Raw genomic sequence first — 18,151 nt, forward strand, 5'->3', positions numbered from 1 at the left:
AAAAGAGAAGGCCCTCCGTGCGCTGACCCCGTGAGCGCAGTGCAACTCGCTCACTAATCCCCCCGTTTTTGACAGAGTGGTCACGAGGCCAATCCGAGGAAATTAAAACTCGCGTTCCGAACTCGCTTCCGTCGGGCTGTGCGTCTGATAAAAACCGACGCCCCCACCCGCATTCAGTCCATTCAGTCCATTGGGCCGGACGCTTTTCGAAGGCCGAATTATAAAGGCGCTTCTGACTGCGTGTAGTCTGCTACGTGGGCGCCGCGGCCGAGTGTCGATATTTCCGCGCGAAGCCCCCTTTCATCTGTCAGCTTAGCGAGTGCTTAGCGCCCGACCGGCCGGCCGCTCTGTCCGAGCGACGCGCACGCCTCTGGTGGGACTCAATAAAGCACGGTGATGACCCCTCTGGTGGCGACCCGGGGAAAATTTAGATTCTGTTTTGTAGTTTGTCATCGAGGGAAGGGCATCCCTTTCCCAGAAAGCGTAGGCGGGCCCTGGCTGCCTTTGCCTTCCTGACCGACTGCCGCCTCGAAAGAGTGTGACTAGTGGCGTACTAGATCTCGCGCAGATTGCCCGCCGTTTTTGCATGGAGCGCGCCGACCCGAGCGCTATTACTTTGTGTGCCGTTCCCCCATTTTCGCCGCTATTAAAGCACCCTCCGTGCGGAATGGCAGCAAACTTGGTACAAGTTCAGTTTAGTCGTTTCTTCTGGCACTTTCTGTGGGCGACAACCTTCTTATCTTACATGGCTGGATAGGGTTCCCGCTAAAAAGAAAGTCTCGATTCAACACGAGTCTGAAAGTTATGGTCTTGGGACTTTGAACTTGCAGGGCTTAAACCAACTGCAATTGACCTAAATTCAATTTAATTGGTTTTGAGGTCAACCTTGAATCAAATCGATGGACAGGTCCCCTGTTTTCCAAGCGATCGGTTGATCCCCTGCGGTCGAACTCTCCCGACCTGCACTAGCCTTAGAATCTGTTTGCTGTCTCGAAGTTGGAGAGGTCCCCCTGTCAGTGCTGCAACATTAAAGCAGTGTCGGGTCACGGCAGCTAGACCACTCCACCGCCACCCTCACTCACCTCACCTGCCTTGGCTCACTCAAAAGCCAGTGCCAATCAAGTTCATCAATTATTGCCGTGGCACCTCGACCTCCCGAAAGGACGGACCGCAGCCAATTTCAGTGCGGTGCCTTGGAAATGAGGAGAATCATACACTGGGCAGCGACCTTGCTGTCGAAAGGCGACAAGAAACACGTCTTCGGTGTGTTGAATGGCAGAAATGACCCGTCCTGGCCTGGATTCGAGTGTGACCCCAGCGAGCCGACTTCTATCCTTCCAGAGGGTCAGTGCTCCGTAAGCAAGCAAGCAGGCAAGCCAGGCAAAGCCAGCCAGCCAGCCCATCGCGAGCACGCCAGCGACGCCCGCAGTCCAATGCTCAGTGCGATAGCCATCGACCCCCATACAGCCCTTAAATTCCCCCTCCCCCAAGTGCTAGCGAGCAGCTCGCCTGGACGGGTCCTGCATGACGAGATAATGAAGGGTCACCTTCGCAGAGCACACGCGAAAAGAAAGTTTTGATGGATGGGACTTTGTTTGCTCGAGAGCAGAGCGCGGTCGTGCCTCTCCGATTTCACCCATTTCGGCGTTTGCTCAGGTCAGCCGGACGGACGGGCACGGACGGGCGGACGGACCGACAGCGCGCCTCGATTATTTACATTCGGATTCGCCTAGACAGAGTGCTTTTCCGGCTCTCTGTCCGAGGAAGAAGGAAACTTCCTTGGCCTGCTGCAAGTCAAAACCAAGCTTGGCTGCGGCGGGGCTCGGGCGGGGCTCGGGCGGGGCTCGGGCGGGGCGCGACTAGAACCATAGCGTCCACCGCGGCACACGCACGCACTCACACCAGGCCCATTTTTCGTGGGCGATAGAGGTGTCGAGATAGTGACGCTTCCCGGTGGTTCCCGAGCCGCATGCGACTGAATTGGGAAGCCCTTTATGAATAGTGTAACTCGGGGGGTCTGCCCTGACTGCGTGGACTTCCCTTCTCTGTCGAACCCGTTGGTCTCAGCCTTTTCCTGTTCCTTTTTTCGCGTTGCACCGAGCTATCACGGACTTCTTATTATAGCCAATGCCACGGCCGGCCCCGGCCCCAGTGGGCCCCAGCCGGCGTATGCATTGTTTCCGGCATATGCTGGCAATGGGTTGCAAGTGCGTTCTGGCTGATAGAAAAACGCCGTTCGAGGAATCGTCACGCCGGTTTCCTGGACCATTCACCGGGCCAACCACTTCAGTGCAGAGCGATATGGAACCACGGTTCGGGATCATGTGCTGTCCACCACACTGGACATCCCGGGGCTGGGAGTTGTCGACCTCATGGCTGACATGAGGGCCCCGCCGTGGGCCGTGGTCGTGGGCCGTGGGCCGGCCTTGGGGCCTGGGGGCCAAGCGCCTTTGGACGCAAGTGGCGCTCATGGCGTCAGCTGATAGTAGCCCGGGTTGTGAATGAAGCAGACCGTGTGTGTAGTATAGTGCTGTGTGGCCACCCGTCTTCTTCTTTTTTTTCTTCTTCTTCTTCTTCTTCTTCTTCTTCTTCTTCTTCTTCTTCTTCTTCTTCTTCTTCTTCTTCTTCTTCTTCTTCTTCTTCTTTTTCTTCTCCTACGAGTCTGTCATGCACGGGTCTCTCCTATTGTCATGGCCAAGGGCCTAGGGCGCTGCTGCCTTGGCCGATGCGCGACGTGATAGGTGCGCCTATGGCGGGGCGGGGCGGGGCGGGGCGGGGTGAGGCGGGGCGAGGCGGGGCGTGGCGCGCACTCTCCATGATAAAGAAGAGCGTCAAGTTCAACGGACGCAGCACGCCACCACGGCCAGGCCGGGCCCACAAAAAAAGACATCAGCTTGTCGCGATGGGGCTTGGGTGCATACAAGTCGATTGACGTCCTGCTCTAGCGGTTACTGCTGTGACACTCTTCAGCGCGCTGTACCTTGTGTGGGTCCTTGGTCCATGAACCTGGAGTAGCGCGACCACAAGGCCTTCCTCTTGCCGACCACAGCGCGTGAGTCATGCTAGAAGTCTGCGAACTTCGACGCCTGGATTCTTTTCATCGGACTGCAACCCGTTCGCGACCCGCGTGCGATTTTGCCTCCGACAGTCGCTATGGAAACCGCGTTGCCAACTGTCACCCCAGAAGGTCGGGATAAATTATTGGAACTAAACTGGTGTCCCAGACGCGCGTGCGTGAGCCTGTCCCACGCAGTGCCTTTACTGCGAAGCACTTTTGTGCATCCAACGGAATGAAGTAGTAAAACTGAATGAATCATGTGCGGCTTGTTCGGCGCACAGTGGGCCAGAAGACCGGTGGAGGCGGACAAAACTCTGGACGCGTTTTGAGCTCTAGAGTCGCTAAACAGGCCTCGAACCGAACGTGTGACACCACCAATGGATTCCTCGTTCGGAGAGCAATCCATTGGTGGGGTCACACGTGCGGTTCGAGTCCCATTTAGCGACTCTGGAGCTCTGCACGCGTCTAGAGTTTTGTCCGCCTGGCCCACTGTGTGGCGGGATGGCTCGAGGAAGGCTCGAGAGACCAGGCCAGGGGCAGCCAGGGGCGGTGAGTACCCGCCTGGCTGGCGCTTCCATTTTCGTTGCGCTACGACCGCAGCCGGCAGCCTGCTCCACTTACACCGCTGGAAACATCTCGTTGCCGGCTCGTCTTTTCGGCAGTGTACCTCATGGCTGCGATGATGCCGGCCCGGCCGGGGTGGGCCGCGTCTCGTTTCGTATGCAGGGGAAAGGGAGACTGCCATAAACTCGGGCCAGACGCCTCCCCCCCCTCCCCTGCTCGCGCCGCTCGCGCCGCGGAATCCGCCTCCCTTTTAGGGATTTCTAATTGAGGGGAACGGTTGAATGAGAGCCTAGAATAGTCCGTTCGACTGATTACCGAGAGATTTGTGGGGCTCGGGCCTGTCACCTCGCCGTGTCTCTCGCCACCACACTGATCTCCGCGCCGAAGGATACAGCATCGCGGTCCGCTTCGAGGCGACGGGGAGTCTTTCCCCTCATTTTCCTTGTCCGCCCGAGCTGTCGTGCACCTCCACTGGTAACCTGGTTAGCCAAGCACGCTGAGAAACACAGCAGAGGAATCGGCAGTTTCGAAAACACAATCACTGAATTCATCATTTTTCGTCAAGACAGTCCAGCGGTTGATGAATTGGAGTCGAGGCCGCCTAGTCTTTAGTGGAACTGTCAGCAGTTTCTTGATCCAGAGTCGGATTCCACGAAGTCGTAGACCGTCCAGCTTCCCAAAAATTTTAATTAGTGACGCACTTTTCTGCGTGACACACTGACTCTTCCTCGCTTCGCGCTGCTTCGCGTGGAGTGGGCGTGTCGTCGGGCCCGTATGCAGAGCAATGCAGAGGCAGCTCCACTGCTAAATGGACGAACTGATTCGTCATCCACGGGGCGGGGCTAGCGGCGCCTGGCACGCCTGGCACGGCGCCTACAATGCAAGTGTGTGGCCCACTCACGAAGGCACCCAGTAGATTTTAGGTCCTGGGCGGCTTCTGGGAATTTCTCCGTGCATAGAGGAACAGTTTTGAGCACAGTGAACACTTACTTCTGCATTAAAATTGAAAGTGGGCAGAGTCACTAAGCCCCAACGCTATACAGTAGACGCTGCGGACCCTCGAATATTAATCACGGAAGAAAAATATGGAAGCATCAGAAGCCGTGGCACCTTCTCACGGCGCGACATGATAATTTATGAACCGCCCCCGAGCTCTAGCTCTGTAACTTTGAGTATCGGAAGCTCCCTTCTTTCTTCCTCCAAGTTTTCCCTGTTCGTTGTTTGACAGCCTCGACAGCCGTGGCGCGTCTCTCTGCAGCAGAGGACAGGCCCCGGCTGGCTCCCCCTTCCCTCCCCTCCCCTCCTAATTCTGCCTCTCTGAATCGTGATATTAGACAACGAGACAATGCTATTGACACTGCGTCTTTCTCTCTCTCTCCGCAGGTGGCGTCCGAGCCTGGCTCTCTCCGCCGAAGGGACCTGCAGCAGCAGAAGGCGCCGACGACGCCCGCGGCCCTAGAGGGCCCTAACGACGGCACTCGCTGCAAACACAGGCAATTCGCAGTGTGGTCGCGGCGCGCCGACGACGCCGTGCGGCGGCGTCTCGGCCCCGGGGGCCCCGGGCCGGAGGGGGAGGCGACGGTCCGCCGCCAGGGCCTCCTCCGAGTCCTCGAGGAGCGCGGGGCGCGGCGCCCTATGCGCCTGCCCGACGACGTCCCCGACGACGTCCCCGACGACGTCCCCGACGGCCGCCATGACTGCAGGGACGTCGCCGACGTCGCGGAGGTGACGGCGATGCGGGCGTCCCCGGCGCCCCCCGTCCAGGGTGTTGCCGGGCGGCGGCACCTGGCGCTGGCCGTCGCCTGCCTCTGCCTGTGGCCCTGCCTGTGGCCCGGTCTGCGGCCCCTCGCGCACGCCGCGCCCTCCTACCGGGACCGGGACTTCGTGTCGCAGGACTTGGTGAGTCCCAGCCTATTTGCAGTGGTGGCACAAAGTGTTTGCTCGAAAAATTCACCGACGCCGCGCAGTGGGCCAGAAGACCGGTGGAGGCGGCCAAAACTCTAGACGCGTTTTGAGCTCCAGAGTCGCTAAACAGGCCTCGAACCGAACGTGTGACCCCACTAATGGATTGCTCTCCGAACGAGGAATTCATATTGGTGTGGGGTCACACGTTCGGTTCGAGTCCCGTTTAGCGACTCTGGGGCACAAAACGCGTCTAGAGCTTTGGCCGCCTCCACCGGTCTTCTGGCCCACTGTGCGGCGTGTCGGTGCACTGTTCGCCCCGCTTGCCGCGGCGTGACGGCGCCTGACGGACGCCGGCGCGATGATCCCCGTGATGTCCCTAAATAGGTGTTCCTCGGTGCGCTGCGGCGTGCCGGCCGTGCCCGCCGTGCCCGCGGCCGTACGTTCCGTCGGCACCACGCTTGTTTGACACCCAGTCCCTGTTTATTTGGGCGTCGGGGGAAAACAGGCATTGCTCTCCTTTTCTAGACCGTCGGCACCGTGGAGAGGCCGCGGGGCGAGGGGGAATACTGGCGCGTTGAGGGGAAGAAGGCCCCGACGACGAACGAGGCGGTAATGCAAGTCGATGCGCTGCCGTCACAACGCGTCGCGCTAGATCGCCTTGACAGGTCTTCTCTGAAAATCCGCGCCGCTTTCGAGGCAGCCGACGGCACTGCTAAAAATCACAGCCGATCGCTGCACTGCGATGCATTGGCCGGCCGCGGTCTATTCAGCACGGGCGTGGCCCAGAGCATGTGTCACTGCACCGGCCTGCACCCCTATGCTTCACCCCCCCCCCCCTTTACCTCCCGGACGGCGCCGCCGGCACCTTCACCGCCCCACCCACGCTTCGTATGCGCTTTGCCTCGCTTTGCCTCCCCCTCCCCTCTCCCCACACACACACACGCACACACACGCAAGCGCGCAGCTGTGTGGGCCTGGGCCCGGCCTGGGCCTGTGCTACCCCCCGGGAGTGGTCTCTCTGTGTGTCTACCCTGCCGGCGGTTGGGCTAATCGATATCACTTATGTCTGTTACTTGTGTATCTCTTGATGTGTGGATCTGGTGCGTGCGTGTGAGAAAGAGAGAGAGAGAGAGAGTGTCTCCCGTGTGAAGAGACGCCAGCCGCTCTCGTCCGTGCCCCATGCGGTACACTGTGAAATACAGAGAAAGGTACAGCCAAGGATACGCACAGTCTCTGCGCAGAGTGAATCGGGCGTTCTGTCGCGGCCTCTGTCCCACTCGCACCCATGAGGCGTCCCGGGGGACCGCGGGGGTGCGAGAGAGACAGAGCGGCGCGTCAGCGCGTCGCAGCCGCAGGATGTTGGTCGTGGCCCAGTGACGGCGATCTCTTCCGCGACGTCCGCCGCGCGGTCTCTCTCGCACCCACGGGGCGCCCGCGGCCCCCGCGGCGGTGCGAGAGAGACAGAGACCGTCGGTGCGGAATCGGTCTTCAGCAGGCGACGCGCGAATATTTGCGGCCTCGCCCTTTCTGCATTCCCACTGGGCCCAGGCGATGCGTCGCGGGCGGGGCGGGGCGGGGCGGGGCGGGGCGGGCGGGGCGGGGCGCGGGGCCGGGGCGCCTGGGCCGGGGAGATGGTATTTCTGTGCCAAGGATGGGCTCGAGCGGGAGCCGCTCAGACCTGCCAGTGAGTCCAGCTGATGCCCCAAACATCCGCGTCATCCAAATCCAGTAGCCGCGCCGTCGAGAACACCCTCCTGCACTCAACATTCGAGCAGACAAAGAGTGCGTGCGCCGGCGGCGCCCCGCCCCGGCCCGCCCCGCCCCGCCCCGCCCCGCCCCGCCCCTCCAGGTCGTTGCGCTGTCCCGCGAGGCACTGCCCCCGGACACGTCGCCGGGTGTCGCTGGGCGTGTCCGAGGAGGCGGCGACGAAAAATCGATACTCGCGAGTGCGTGTCAAATTTAAGTGGCCGAGCGCCGAGTAGGGGTCTGGCCGGGCCGCTCTTTGCAGTAGTGGAACCGGAACCTCCGCGGAAGGACGGGTGAATTAGACACCCGCAGGACCCGTCACACAGTGGGCCGGAAGACAGGTGGAGGCGGACAAAACTCTAGACGCGTTTTGAGCTCCAGAGTCGCCAAATGGGACTCGAACCGAACGTGTGACCCCACCAATGGATGCTCTCCGGACGAGGAATCCATTGGCGGGGTCGCGATTGGGCGCGTTTCCCGAAGTCTTTATCCTCGGAATGAGCGAATCTTCCTCCCGCCTTCCGCTTGAGTCACACCGCCGTGTTGTCGCAGCCTTCCGTCGATCGGCGATGAAGCGGAGATGAAGCACTGCAGTGCAGTGGCGGCGGTTCCGTCGGCAAGGCCGTGCCGATGGCTATCGTGCAAGATGACACACTACATCACCGAGCTGTCGTACTACATGTAGTGCCGACTTGCGACAGGGCTTAATGCCAGAGCGGAGGTCAATCGTGTTTGTAACGACGAGTAATGTCCTTACACGTTCAACAAAACCCAGTCGCTCCAATAGAAATGTGTTCCTCTCTGGTTTCGGCAGCTTGTTGCCGGCGGGGTTATCTCCTGCCGAAGTGAGAACGAATTGGTGGCCCGTTACGCGAGAAGGCTTTCATGGCCGTTTGCAAATCAATAAAACAGCAGCCAGCACGCGTGCCACCCAATTTGCCACAAAGTCTCCGAGTGGATCGTCTTCCCCGGCGAGACAAGCCAGACGATAAAAAGCCGGCCGACCAATGACAGCGCAGTCCGAGATTCGTTGACCCTCTCCAGAAGTTAGCCTAGATGACGCCACAGCGAGAAAAAAGAAGAGTGGAAGGAAAATGGAAGAGAAAAATGTGATCTTCCTGATGACCCTTGGGTACCCCGCGGGGGCAGTTCACAACAGCGCTATCTGTCTCGAAGCGACGGCGGCAGCTGGCACCAGAGCCTCGTGGTTATCGATTCATTACTTCAGTAAACCGCGATTCCATTTGTCCGTCGAATTAGCATTAAGATGTCCTGTTGGTCGGAGAGACGGCACCCCAGTTTTCGCGCCTTCTCGGTTATTTTTCACCGAGTGTGCCTCCGGTTTTGTGCTCACCGTGACTCGACCAAAAGGGCTCCCCAAACACGGGCAGGGCGGCATGGGTAGCACGCGAGGGGGCAAAAACTCGGGATTTGCGTGTACACATGATTCGGAAAACGCAATGATTTCCTGGCTGATTCGCCTTATTTCGCGACGCACCAGGGTGATGTTGAGCGGGATTGTGTGTGATTGTGTTCGGAAAGAAATGATTTCGGACTGATTTTGCCTGGTTTCGTGTGATTCTGCCTGATTTCGGTCGAATTTAGTGATTTTGGTTGATTTCGGATTGCTTGATTTCGCGTGATTCTCAATGATTCGCATGTGATTTCGGGGGCCGTGTACACATGATTGCGCGAGTTTTTGCCCCCTTGGTAGCACGGCGAGGCGCGGAGTGCGCCGCGGCCAGGCCATTGCAGCACAGAATGCAACGCAGTCCGCACGAAGAAGTGCGTGGCCTCTGGGTTCCGTATTGGGAACACAATGCGAGAGTCCTTCGGAGTCCTTCGGGGAGAGCTGCCGCGGCGCGACAGGGCCATCCATTTGGCGACCCTAGAACGCCAGGATGCTCGTGTCCTCGCCGTGCGTGGCCGTGCGGCAGGGTGGCGGCGCCGTGGCGCACGCGGTGACGGCACAGGCATGTTGCACGCCGGCGTGGTTTATCGAGGACCGTCGGCTAGAAATAGGCTCCGGCCGTTCGGCGTGGACTTGCTTGAACCTCCCGGCGACTTCGGCGCGGCGCTTGAAAAACGGATCCGACCGACAAGGACAACGATCCGTTATATTCATGACGAAGTCCCCAGTGCCTTCCGGCAGGCGCTGGCCAAGCCACGTGCAACCACACGAAAGGCCCAACAAAGAATCCGCCATTTTTGGACGAAGCATAGTAGCCATTCAGTCATTTAAACGCGCAGCGTACTCCAAGGAACTAGACGAGCAGTCCTCTTCCATTTCCGCGCGTTGCTTCGCGTTGCTTACGCCTGCTGCCGATGGCTGACACACGTGTCCGGAAGAGCGTCGTTCGACGGCGACCTCCTCCAGGATGGCGGTCGTCATCGCCATGCCCACGGCCCGGCCGGTGCTGGGAGGCTGCCAGCTGGCGTCACAATAAACCCGATCTCGGGCGAAGCTGAGCGAAAGCCGCGCCGCTTAGAACAACAGGCGGTCGCCAAGAGGGATTACCGCGAGCTTCGCCAAATCTCTCACTCGCCTCGCGATGCCGCCATGCCGCGATCCGTCCTCGAGGTTTCACCGGCCGCGGATGAATCAGTCTTCGCCCTGTCTTTGTACGCTGTAAAATGCCCGGTAAAACTAACCGAAATCCAAACTAGCCGAAAGTCGCCGCTATGGCTTGGCGCTCGCAGCGGATTGACTCGTACAGTGGCTGACGGGCCGACGGCACGCGACACCCAGTCTGAGGAGCCCCACTGCGGATTGCCCGCGCCATAGATTAGCATATTGTCTGGACAGCCGAGCGGAGCGCCGGCCGCACGAGGTCTTTGGCCTGCTGGCCTGGCTCGGGTCACCACGTTTCGTCTGCCCCGCCTCTCTCTCTCCCTCTCTCTCTTCTCAACCAGCAGAGTCCTTTATTTTTCGTTTCCGCGCAGCACAGGTCGATCATGACACATCGTGAAAACAAAGGGACACGCGCGTCGTCACTCACACATTAGCACCAGGCAAGGCAGAATCATCGGCCGCTCTCACGCACACCAAAACTCACTCAAGTGCACTGACACACACGCACACACCAAAACAATCACACACACACAAGCACATAGAGTGATGCAGCATGCCCCATTCGTAACCCCAAGCGGCACCCATTCGTCCTCCGTGCCGAGGTACTACACCTCGATCTCGCGGGCTTTTCCTGGCGTCTGTGCCAACCTAAAGGGGGAAAGGTGGGGTGGGGGACTTGGGAGGGACCTGCGCGAGGCTAGTGAACTGTCTCCCGCATTAAATCATTTCCCGGCGCCGCTTGTGCAGCATGGAGGATGGAAATGATGATTGCAACGATGCACAGGATAATTCCCCATGGCGTGCGTACGGCTGCCGTCACAGGCGGTTGACTCCGCCACTCTCAGCTGCACCTCGGGAGGTGCACTGGTAAAAATGGGGTTTGCCGCCGTTTTGGCGGGAGAGACTGAAGTAGGGTTAAAAAATCGAGGATTTTGGTAACGATTTTGGATTTTTCAAATTCTGCGACCACTATCATTTCCCAGTTACAATGAATTAGATGGGATCTTGGATGCGTAAATTCTGTACCAAAGGAACAGATGTTACCCCCAGTTTACGAATCAGTGCCCTTTAAAATTCAACCGCTGATTCTCAAAAATTTTATTTTCGTGTTTTAAGCGTTATAGTTCCACACAAAGCCCCCGTGTATCCACACTAAGGTGGGCTGCTGATACAGAAAACCTGCAACGTCGTTACAAGGTTTGGCTATCGTTTGGAACCGTTTAACGCAATTGGAACAAATTACGCCGCTTAATTCTAACATGCCCAAACTTAATGTAGCTGCGAAAAGTCCTAACTAGCCTAATGGTACTTCAGAAACTTTTGGCCAAACCTAACCCCGCGGAGGGCCTCGTTTCCCACCAAATAACCTGTGACTTGCTGCGTGGCCCGAACCGGGATTAAATCTGACAGTCTGAGCTTTGCCGACTCCTACGGCGCTTCGGGGAAGCGTAGCATGCCCGAGCTTGGCAACCGGGGGCAGCGGTAACCGGGGAACGCCCTCAGTTCCTCCGGTGCGGAAGTAAGGAAGGGGCGCGAGCAAATGTGTAGGAATGAACCATCGTTGAGGTTCAATTTTGTTTATAAAACGACAAATTTTTCTGATTTTTGCATTGCAGAATTCTGTAACCGGGAAACAGTTTACCGTAACGCGTGATACAAAATTTTGTATCAGTGCTGATACAAAATTCTGTAACATTTGTAGTGGAAATTACTGCGTAACCATGTTACAGAATTTTGTATTGAAATTTTTTTGAGTGTAGGGTTATGTCGGCGCGCTTGTTCGCACCGCCTGTCGCATGTCTCGGCACTTTATCACCTTCTGCGACCTCTATCATTTCGCGAGTTGACTTTTTAATGAATTCAGCATGCGTACGTGCGTGTGTGTGAATGCGTGTGTGTGCGTGTGACCAGACGGAACAGATGTGTACCGCGCGCCAGTCGGTTCCATATAACAACAACGTCGCACTTCGCCTCGTCACGCGACGCGCGGCGTGATTGGCCTCAAAGTTTTATTTTCGTGTTTTGAAGCGTTTTGTCGTCCACACAAAGCCCGCGTGTATCCACACTCACAGGTGGTCTGCGTGTTCCGAACACCTGCAGGCCGGGTCGCGCCGGGTTGTTGGCTCAGTGCGTTTGGAACCGTTTGGAACCCGACTTGGAACACTTTCCCGCCGCTTGGTCCTAACCTAGCCCTAACCTAACCCCTGTAGTCCTCCCTGCTGCATACTAGAGTCCTAGCTAGCCTAACCCTTGCTCGATACAGCAGAGTCTTTCAACCAAACCCAGTGGAGCCCTTGCTTATCTCACTCAATATAGGACTGTGACTTCCGCTGCTGCTGGTCGCCTGAAACCGTATTAAAATCATTAAAATACAAGTGCAGCTTTGCCGACTCGCTTGGCGCTTCGCGATGCTTCGCGATGCTTCGCGATGCTTCGCGCACCGGGCGGCAGCCTAACCGACCCGCCCCTCAGCCCTCGCGGTGCGTGAATGTGAATGTGAATGGCGCGCGATGTCTTCTAATTGGCGCTGGCTGCCGCCGTCGGTATGAATCCGCGAATGCAGTTAATTACACATCCTCTGTCTCCGCCTCTCCGCCGCGAGCTCGCTGTCTCTCTCCGTCGCCACCGTTGTAATTGCCGGGACAATGCTCCGATCGCAATCGCGTGATGAAGGGCCTGGGGTGTGAATATCGTCGGAGTGCACGATGCTTGGCGGCGCTTGGCGCGAGAGGGACAGAACACTCGCAGTCTGCTTGCCGCGTGGATAGTCTTGTCTCCGTCTGACGAATCGTCGGCTGCCGAGCGCGAGCGTCTTTTTGCAACGTCGGCGTTTCGTTATTTTCACTGCTGCCAATCCATAATGCCAGAGGTGCCAACAGCGTTGCGTGTTTTTTCGGGTTCGCTAGGCCTTTGTCGTCGCCGGTGTCCGTCTCGAGTAGGGATAAAACACTTTCACCTTATCGATGGGCAAATATTGGAGCCAGACCGTCTCAGACCGCCCCGCCCCGCCCCGCCCCGCCCGGCGGTCACCACGCCACGCCACGCCACGCCCCGGCCCGTCAAACCGGGCGCACCGTTATCGTGGCTCTGGCAGTGTAGGCGCCTATCCGCTGCCGCGGCCGCGCTCTGCCGGGCCTTTAGAGTCGCGTCTGCCCCGCCGGCACCCAACCGACAAGGTGGCCGAGTGGTTAAGGCGTTGGACTGCTAATCCAATGGGCTCTGCCCGCGTGAGTTCGAATCTCATCCTTGTCGTACCATTTTTGGCGCGGGCACTCTTCACCCGCGCGCAGCGGACACTTGACGTTTCAAAGGCCGTGCAGCACGCTGTCCGAACATCGCGGTTCCATGGTGTAATGGTTAGCACTCAGGACTCTGAATCCTGCGATCCGAGTTCAAATCTCGGTGGAACCTGAATTTTTTTTCCGCTTTCCGAAAAGGACTTTACTGTACGAAAAGAAAGACCATACTAAAAATACAAAGGCGGCGGCGGGGATTTTTTTAGTGTGGGCGTTTCCTGTACTTGAACGAGAGAGAAAGAGCGGGAGAATGTCTCCCTCCCCTCGCCTTTGTACGTAAAAGCAGCAGAAATGCATATGAAGTCGCCTCCCAGCGCGTATGGGGCGGCTGGCTGGCTGGCTCGTGCCCCAATAAGTCAATGACTCACTCGGTGCGGCGGGGGAGGGGGAAAGGGGGAGGGGGAAAGGGGGAGGGAGGGGGAAATAGGAAAGGCCGAGAAGGGAGACGGGAAGGGCCTTAAGAGTCCTGAATGGGCGTGGAAAGGGATCGCCACAAAGGGCCGCATTGTCCACGCGGAGGCACACTGTGTTCCCACAGCCATATGCAGCCCGTGCGGGCCGTGCGTCCTCCGCGGTGAGACAAGGAAAATCGGAAACAACAAAAGACAACAAAACAAAAAGAGTGTGGGGCGTACGCGTGTTGCTCCGCCCGGACAAGCTCAGCGCGCGAAATTGGCGTGTGTGTGCGGGCCGGTGCGGGCGTGGCCGAGAAGTGCCACAGCGAGCAGGGCTTGGAGCAGGGTGCGGTGCTGGCGGCTCGTAAAGTGTGAGCACGAAGCGCAGCGGGACAAATATTGGACCTCTCCGAGAGAAAGACTCGCAAAATAATTGAAAACGCGCTGAACGAGCTGCTTCTCTCTTGTTTGAACTCGGCGAGGAGGAGCGACAGCTTTTTCCAGCAGGCCAGGCCGAGTCAGGCCACCGGGTTGGTGGGCCGGCCGGCCGACCGGCGAGCCAGGGAAGTCCACTGATGCATAATACAGAGCAAATCTCGTTAACGTTGCCCGACCAGGTTTTCCCGGTCTGGTGCTTCGCGAGCTTCGCGTGCTTCGTGCTTCACGTGCTGCAGGACGCACGGCGGCGCGGCACGGCTGAACCCACCCCACCGGCCTGGCTGGCTAGCTTGGCTCGCAGGCCCCATGACTGCCATGGGGTGGTCCCGACGCGGTCCCGACGTGGTCACGGGGAATCCTATCGGGTCGATCGGGCGGCAGGGAAGCCCACGCGGCCCAGCCAGCCAATCAGAGCCACGGGGAGAGATGGCAGTTAACTTCATTTTTACTTTCTTAAAAAATGACCAAATGACCAGCTGCACTTGTTGTTTACCGCTGTGTACACACGGTGCGCTATATCCCTGCGGTAAACTGCTTCATTTTATAAATTGGAAGGCTGTTCTGGGTGGTGCTCGGGCGGGGTGTGTGTACGTTGGGCCGGGCGCGCCGCAGGGCGCTCCAGGGTACCCGCGGGTATTCAAATGGTTTCCGGCCGAAGCAGAGACAGAATCGTCGTCTGCTTAGCATGCCGGGCGAGCCGGGCGAGGCACGCGGGAGGAAGTACCGATAGCCACACCGAAAACCGCGTTCGTCCGTTCTCCATTTTTCGTAGACGGGTGGCTGCCAAACTGTCTTGTAGCGCGACGTTTTTTGCGGTGGAGTAACGCGCCCCGTTTTGTCTGCCGCAGATCAAGTACCTGATGACGTACGGCTACATGAAGAAGGTGGACTTGAGCCTACCGTTCCTCCGCTCGCAGGACGAGCTGAGGGAAGCCATCAAGCTCATGCAGGTGAGTCGACAAACCAACGCCATTTTCTGCAAATCCCCGTGGTTTTTTGGAGCCTGTGAAGAACCACCCGACGTCTCCTGACCTAACCCAACTTAAGCTGACCTAACCTATCCTAACGTAACGACCAGCGTTTCATACTTTTTCAATTCATTCATCGACCTGGCCATTCATTCGACCGGCGAGAGTCTATTCCCGTGGCTCGCGGCTGTGGGTCGGTCCTCTGAGTCACAGGACCGCCCGGCCTTCGCCTTGGCCGCCTGGGCTGCCTGGGCTGGCGCAGCCTGGCGCCTACACCCACAAAAACGGCCCCTTTCACTTCGCGCGATTCGCGGATTTGCTCTCGGCTACTCTCGATTTAGGGGACGTAGGTGTGGTCCCAGGAGTGCACCTATCTTCTTCTCGAGACCCGAAGGCACGCGACAATCCCTTCCAAGTGTGCTGCCCCCTTCCCCGTTCGTCTCCCTCATCCGGTGATACCGACTGCGTCCGCGACGGGCCGCAAGTTTCGGACGCCCCCTCAGCTACGTGCCTGGCACGTGACGAGCGTGGACGATAGGCAGCTGTTCCAGACACCTTCCCCACCCACTATTTTTATGTGACGGCAGATCCTGTGTGTGTGGCTTATCGAAGATTCCTTTTCAATATTCACTGTTTTTAAAGACTTGACGCGAGTCGGAATGCCCCGGTGTTGACGGAGCCCTGTGCGTGTTGCAGGCGTACTCCGGGCTCCCCGTGTCGGGGCGAGTGAACCGCGCCACGGAGGCCCTGGTGCACCGGCCGCGCTGCGGGCAGCCCGACATCGACCCCGAGCACCACCCGTCCAGGGCCAAGCGGCACCACCACGGCGAGGCCCGCGGCGAGGCCCCTGGACACCGACGGCGAGCGCGTCGCTACACCATCACCGCCAACAAGTGGCCCTCCACTAACGTCACCTGGAGGTAAGGCCGCCGCCGTCGTCCGTCGTCGGCGTGGTCGCGGTGACCACCGGGGGCACCACCCTCGTCTTGTCCACGATGAGATTCCTCCACTGCATTTCCTCGACACGTCCCCGAGTCTGCCGAGGGGTGGCGCAGCCTGATTCTGTCTCTCTCGCACCCCAGCGGAGCGCACCACGAGTGCGAGAGAGACAGAGGAGGGCCAAGACCTTGTAGCGCGGGTGAGACAGTCGTCCAGACGCATCCCTGCGTCCAGCCTCCCCTCCGCGAGGCGCGTTCGATCTGCCGTGGCGCCAGCCCGCCCCGCCCCGCCCCACCTCGCCCCGCCCCGCCCCGCCCCGCCCCGCCCGGGCTGATTCACTCGGTGAAAGCCCCAGGGCACTGCGAAATAATCGAATCCAGTGCACTCTTCCCCGCATGCTATGCAGCATGCCATGCAGCATGCCATGCAAATGCGCCGGGTTTTCCAACCCCAACCCCACTGGTTTCGGCGCCGGGCGGCAGCCCTTACAGACTGATCGTGTCGCTCTCTCGCACTTGCACGGAGTCCCCCACGAGTGCGATCGAGGCGAGAACGCGCCGAGCTTAGCGAGCATATCTATGTTCCGAAGCTAATGATCCGAGGTAGGTGGTAATCTCGAGGGAGTGTTACGCAGGACATCCCGAGGCTCTCGGAAAGCACGTATTTCACGCCCCATCGCAGTGTTTCCTGTGTACCGACCGCGTGTCTTCTTCTGGGGCCTCCATGCGTGTTGTGAAAGGGGTGGGGGGCGTCAGGGAAATAAATGCCAACACTTTGTCTGACTCCACCCCTCGCGACGACAGCGCAGGGCCGCTCCTTGTAGGGATTCTACTTCTTCTTCTTCCCCTTTTATACGCGTCTGGCTCGTCTGCTTTCTGAGAGGTTTTGTTACGATAACACTGTTGCTGGTTGAAGGCTCGTTCCCAGAGTTGGCGTGAGATTCTCGCACAGCTGAAGACAGATCTGGCAGCCGCTGAACTGGTCATAATATATTTTTCCCTTGGAAAGAACAGCAATAACTGCATTTCACTCTTCCTGCAGTGTCTTTCAAACGAGTCTCTCTGACACCAGTATTTTCGTTCTAGTGTCATATCCAAACGGTTAGAGCGTCGCAGCGACTCTACCTGTTTAGCGCCTCGGTTTGAATTTCGCGCTTTTTGGCTGGTGACACTTTGCCGCAGCAAACAGCTGTCGACAGCAGCGCGGGGTATCGCCGCCTCGCCCGGCTGGCGGGCTGGCTGCTGGCTCTACCCCCCGCGCGCGGTGTAGCGCCGCACGCGGGCGCGGAGTATCGCCGGTGACTGCTAGCGCCGCCTGGCGGGGCGGAGTCGCACTGCTCTTCGATGGGGGAATGAAAGCAAAAGGAAAAGAGTTGGTGATTCTTTGAAGCTCATTGTCAGTGTAGTATTCCAGTGGTTGATGTCCAAATTTCAAGAGCGCGTTGACCACTGATCCGCCGCTGACGACTTTATCGACTCCCAGATTTCTAACTCATTCTTTGAGCCAGCGTCCACAGAGGGAAGTCCTCCGAAAAATGTTAACATTCAACTTCTCGATGACGTCATTGTCTTTTTGATACGGTTCTTTCATGGCAGTACTTTCCTCAAAATTTTCGAGTCTGCCGGGCCGCTGCCCCGACCCCACTTAATATACACCCCCGCCCCGCCCCGCCCCGCCCTCATCCCTCTCACCTTCCCGGCCCTACGTGATCCCGTGTGTCAACATCCGCGGCCCCGAGAGCGTCATAAAGTCATATAACCCCGTGCACTTCCTTCCCCCGCCCCGCCCCGCCCCGCCCCCCCCGCCACCAGAGGGAGTGTGTCCTGGCCGCAGAGGGAAGGCAAGCCAAGCCAAGGCAAGCAACATCGCTCATAACGTCGAGTCGACGTAAGCTGAGACCGTCTGCCGTCAAAACAAGCGCGAGGTGCGGCCGAAATGGAGCGACTTTCCACGACGCGAGCTATGCCAACCCCGCGTGCTCTAGTTTAGAGTTTCAGAAGAAAAAAAATCCGAAAGGAAGGGAAGGCCAGAAGCGCCAATTCAATTACAGAAATAATTGCACGCTAACTCGATTTGACGTTCACTTTTTTTATTTTTCTCCGTCGTGTCGATAGTGAAAATAATAATAATTGGTGCCACGCCACCCCTGCAGCCCCGCCTGGCTCCGCCCCTGCGACGCGACGCCACCCACCTGATTCTAAATGACGCCGGGGAGGACACTGTCGATAAAAGGTGATATCGCCCTAAGTAAAGGGCGGGGCGGGGCGGGG

At 58.5% G+C, this 18,151-nt stretch overlaps 1 protein-coding gene and 2 non-coding genes across 3 annotated transcripts in view; all 3 read left to right on the top strand.

The window, feature by feature from the left end:
- The first annotated feature begins 5,412 nt into the window (after positions 1 to 5,412).
- Positions 5,413 to 18,151, top strand: part of LOC117644716 (matrix metalloproteinase-2-like) — a 41,484-nt gene continuing 28,745 nt past the window's right edge. The window contains exons 1-3 of the mRNA XM_034384330.1: positions 5,413 to 5,521; positions 14,823 to 14,924; positions 15,639 to 15,862. Coding sequence (XP_034240221.1) covers positions 14,835 to 14,924; positions 15,639 to 15,862 — 314 coding nt within the window. The 5' untranslated portion in view covers positions 5,413 to 5,521; positions 14,823 to 14,834. The remainder of the gene's footprint in view (positions 5,522 to 14,822; positions 14,925 to 15,638; positions 15,863 to 18,151) is intronic.
- Positions 13,016 to 13,097, top strand: Trnas-gcu. The gene has a single exon. It is a non-coding gene; the product is annotated as a tRNA-Ser (tRNA).
- Trnaq-cug lies at positions 13,185 to 13,256 on the top strand. Its single transcript has one exon. It is a non-coding gene; the product is annotated as a tRNA-Gln (tRNA).

Source organism: Thrips palmi, unplaced genomic scaffold (genome assembly GCF_012932325.1).
Source record: "Thrips palmi isolate BJ-2018 unplaced genomic scaffold, TpBJ-2018v1 HiC_scaffold_18, whole genome shotgun sequence".
In the NCBI taxonomy this organism is placed as follows: Eukaryota; Metazoa; Arthropoda; class Insecta; order Thysanoptera; family Thripidae; genus Thrips; species Thrips palmi.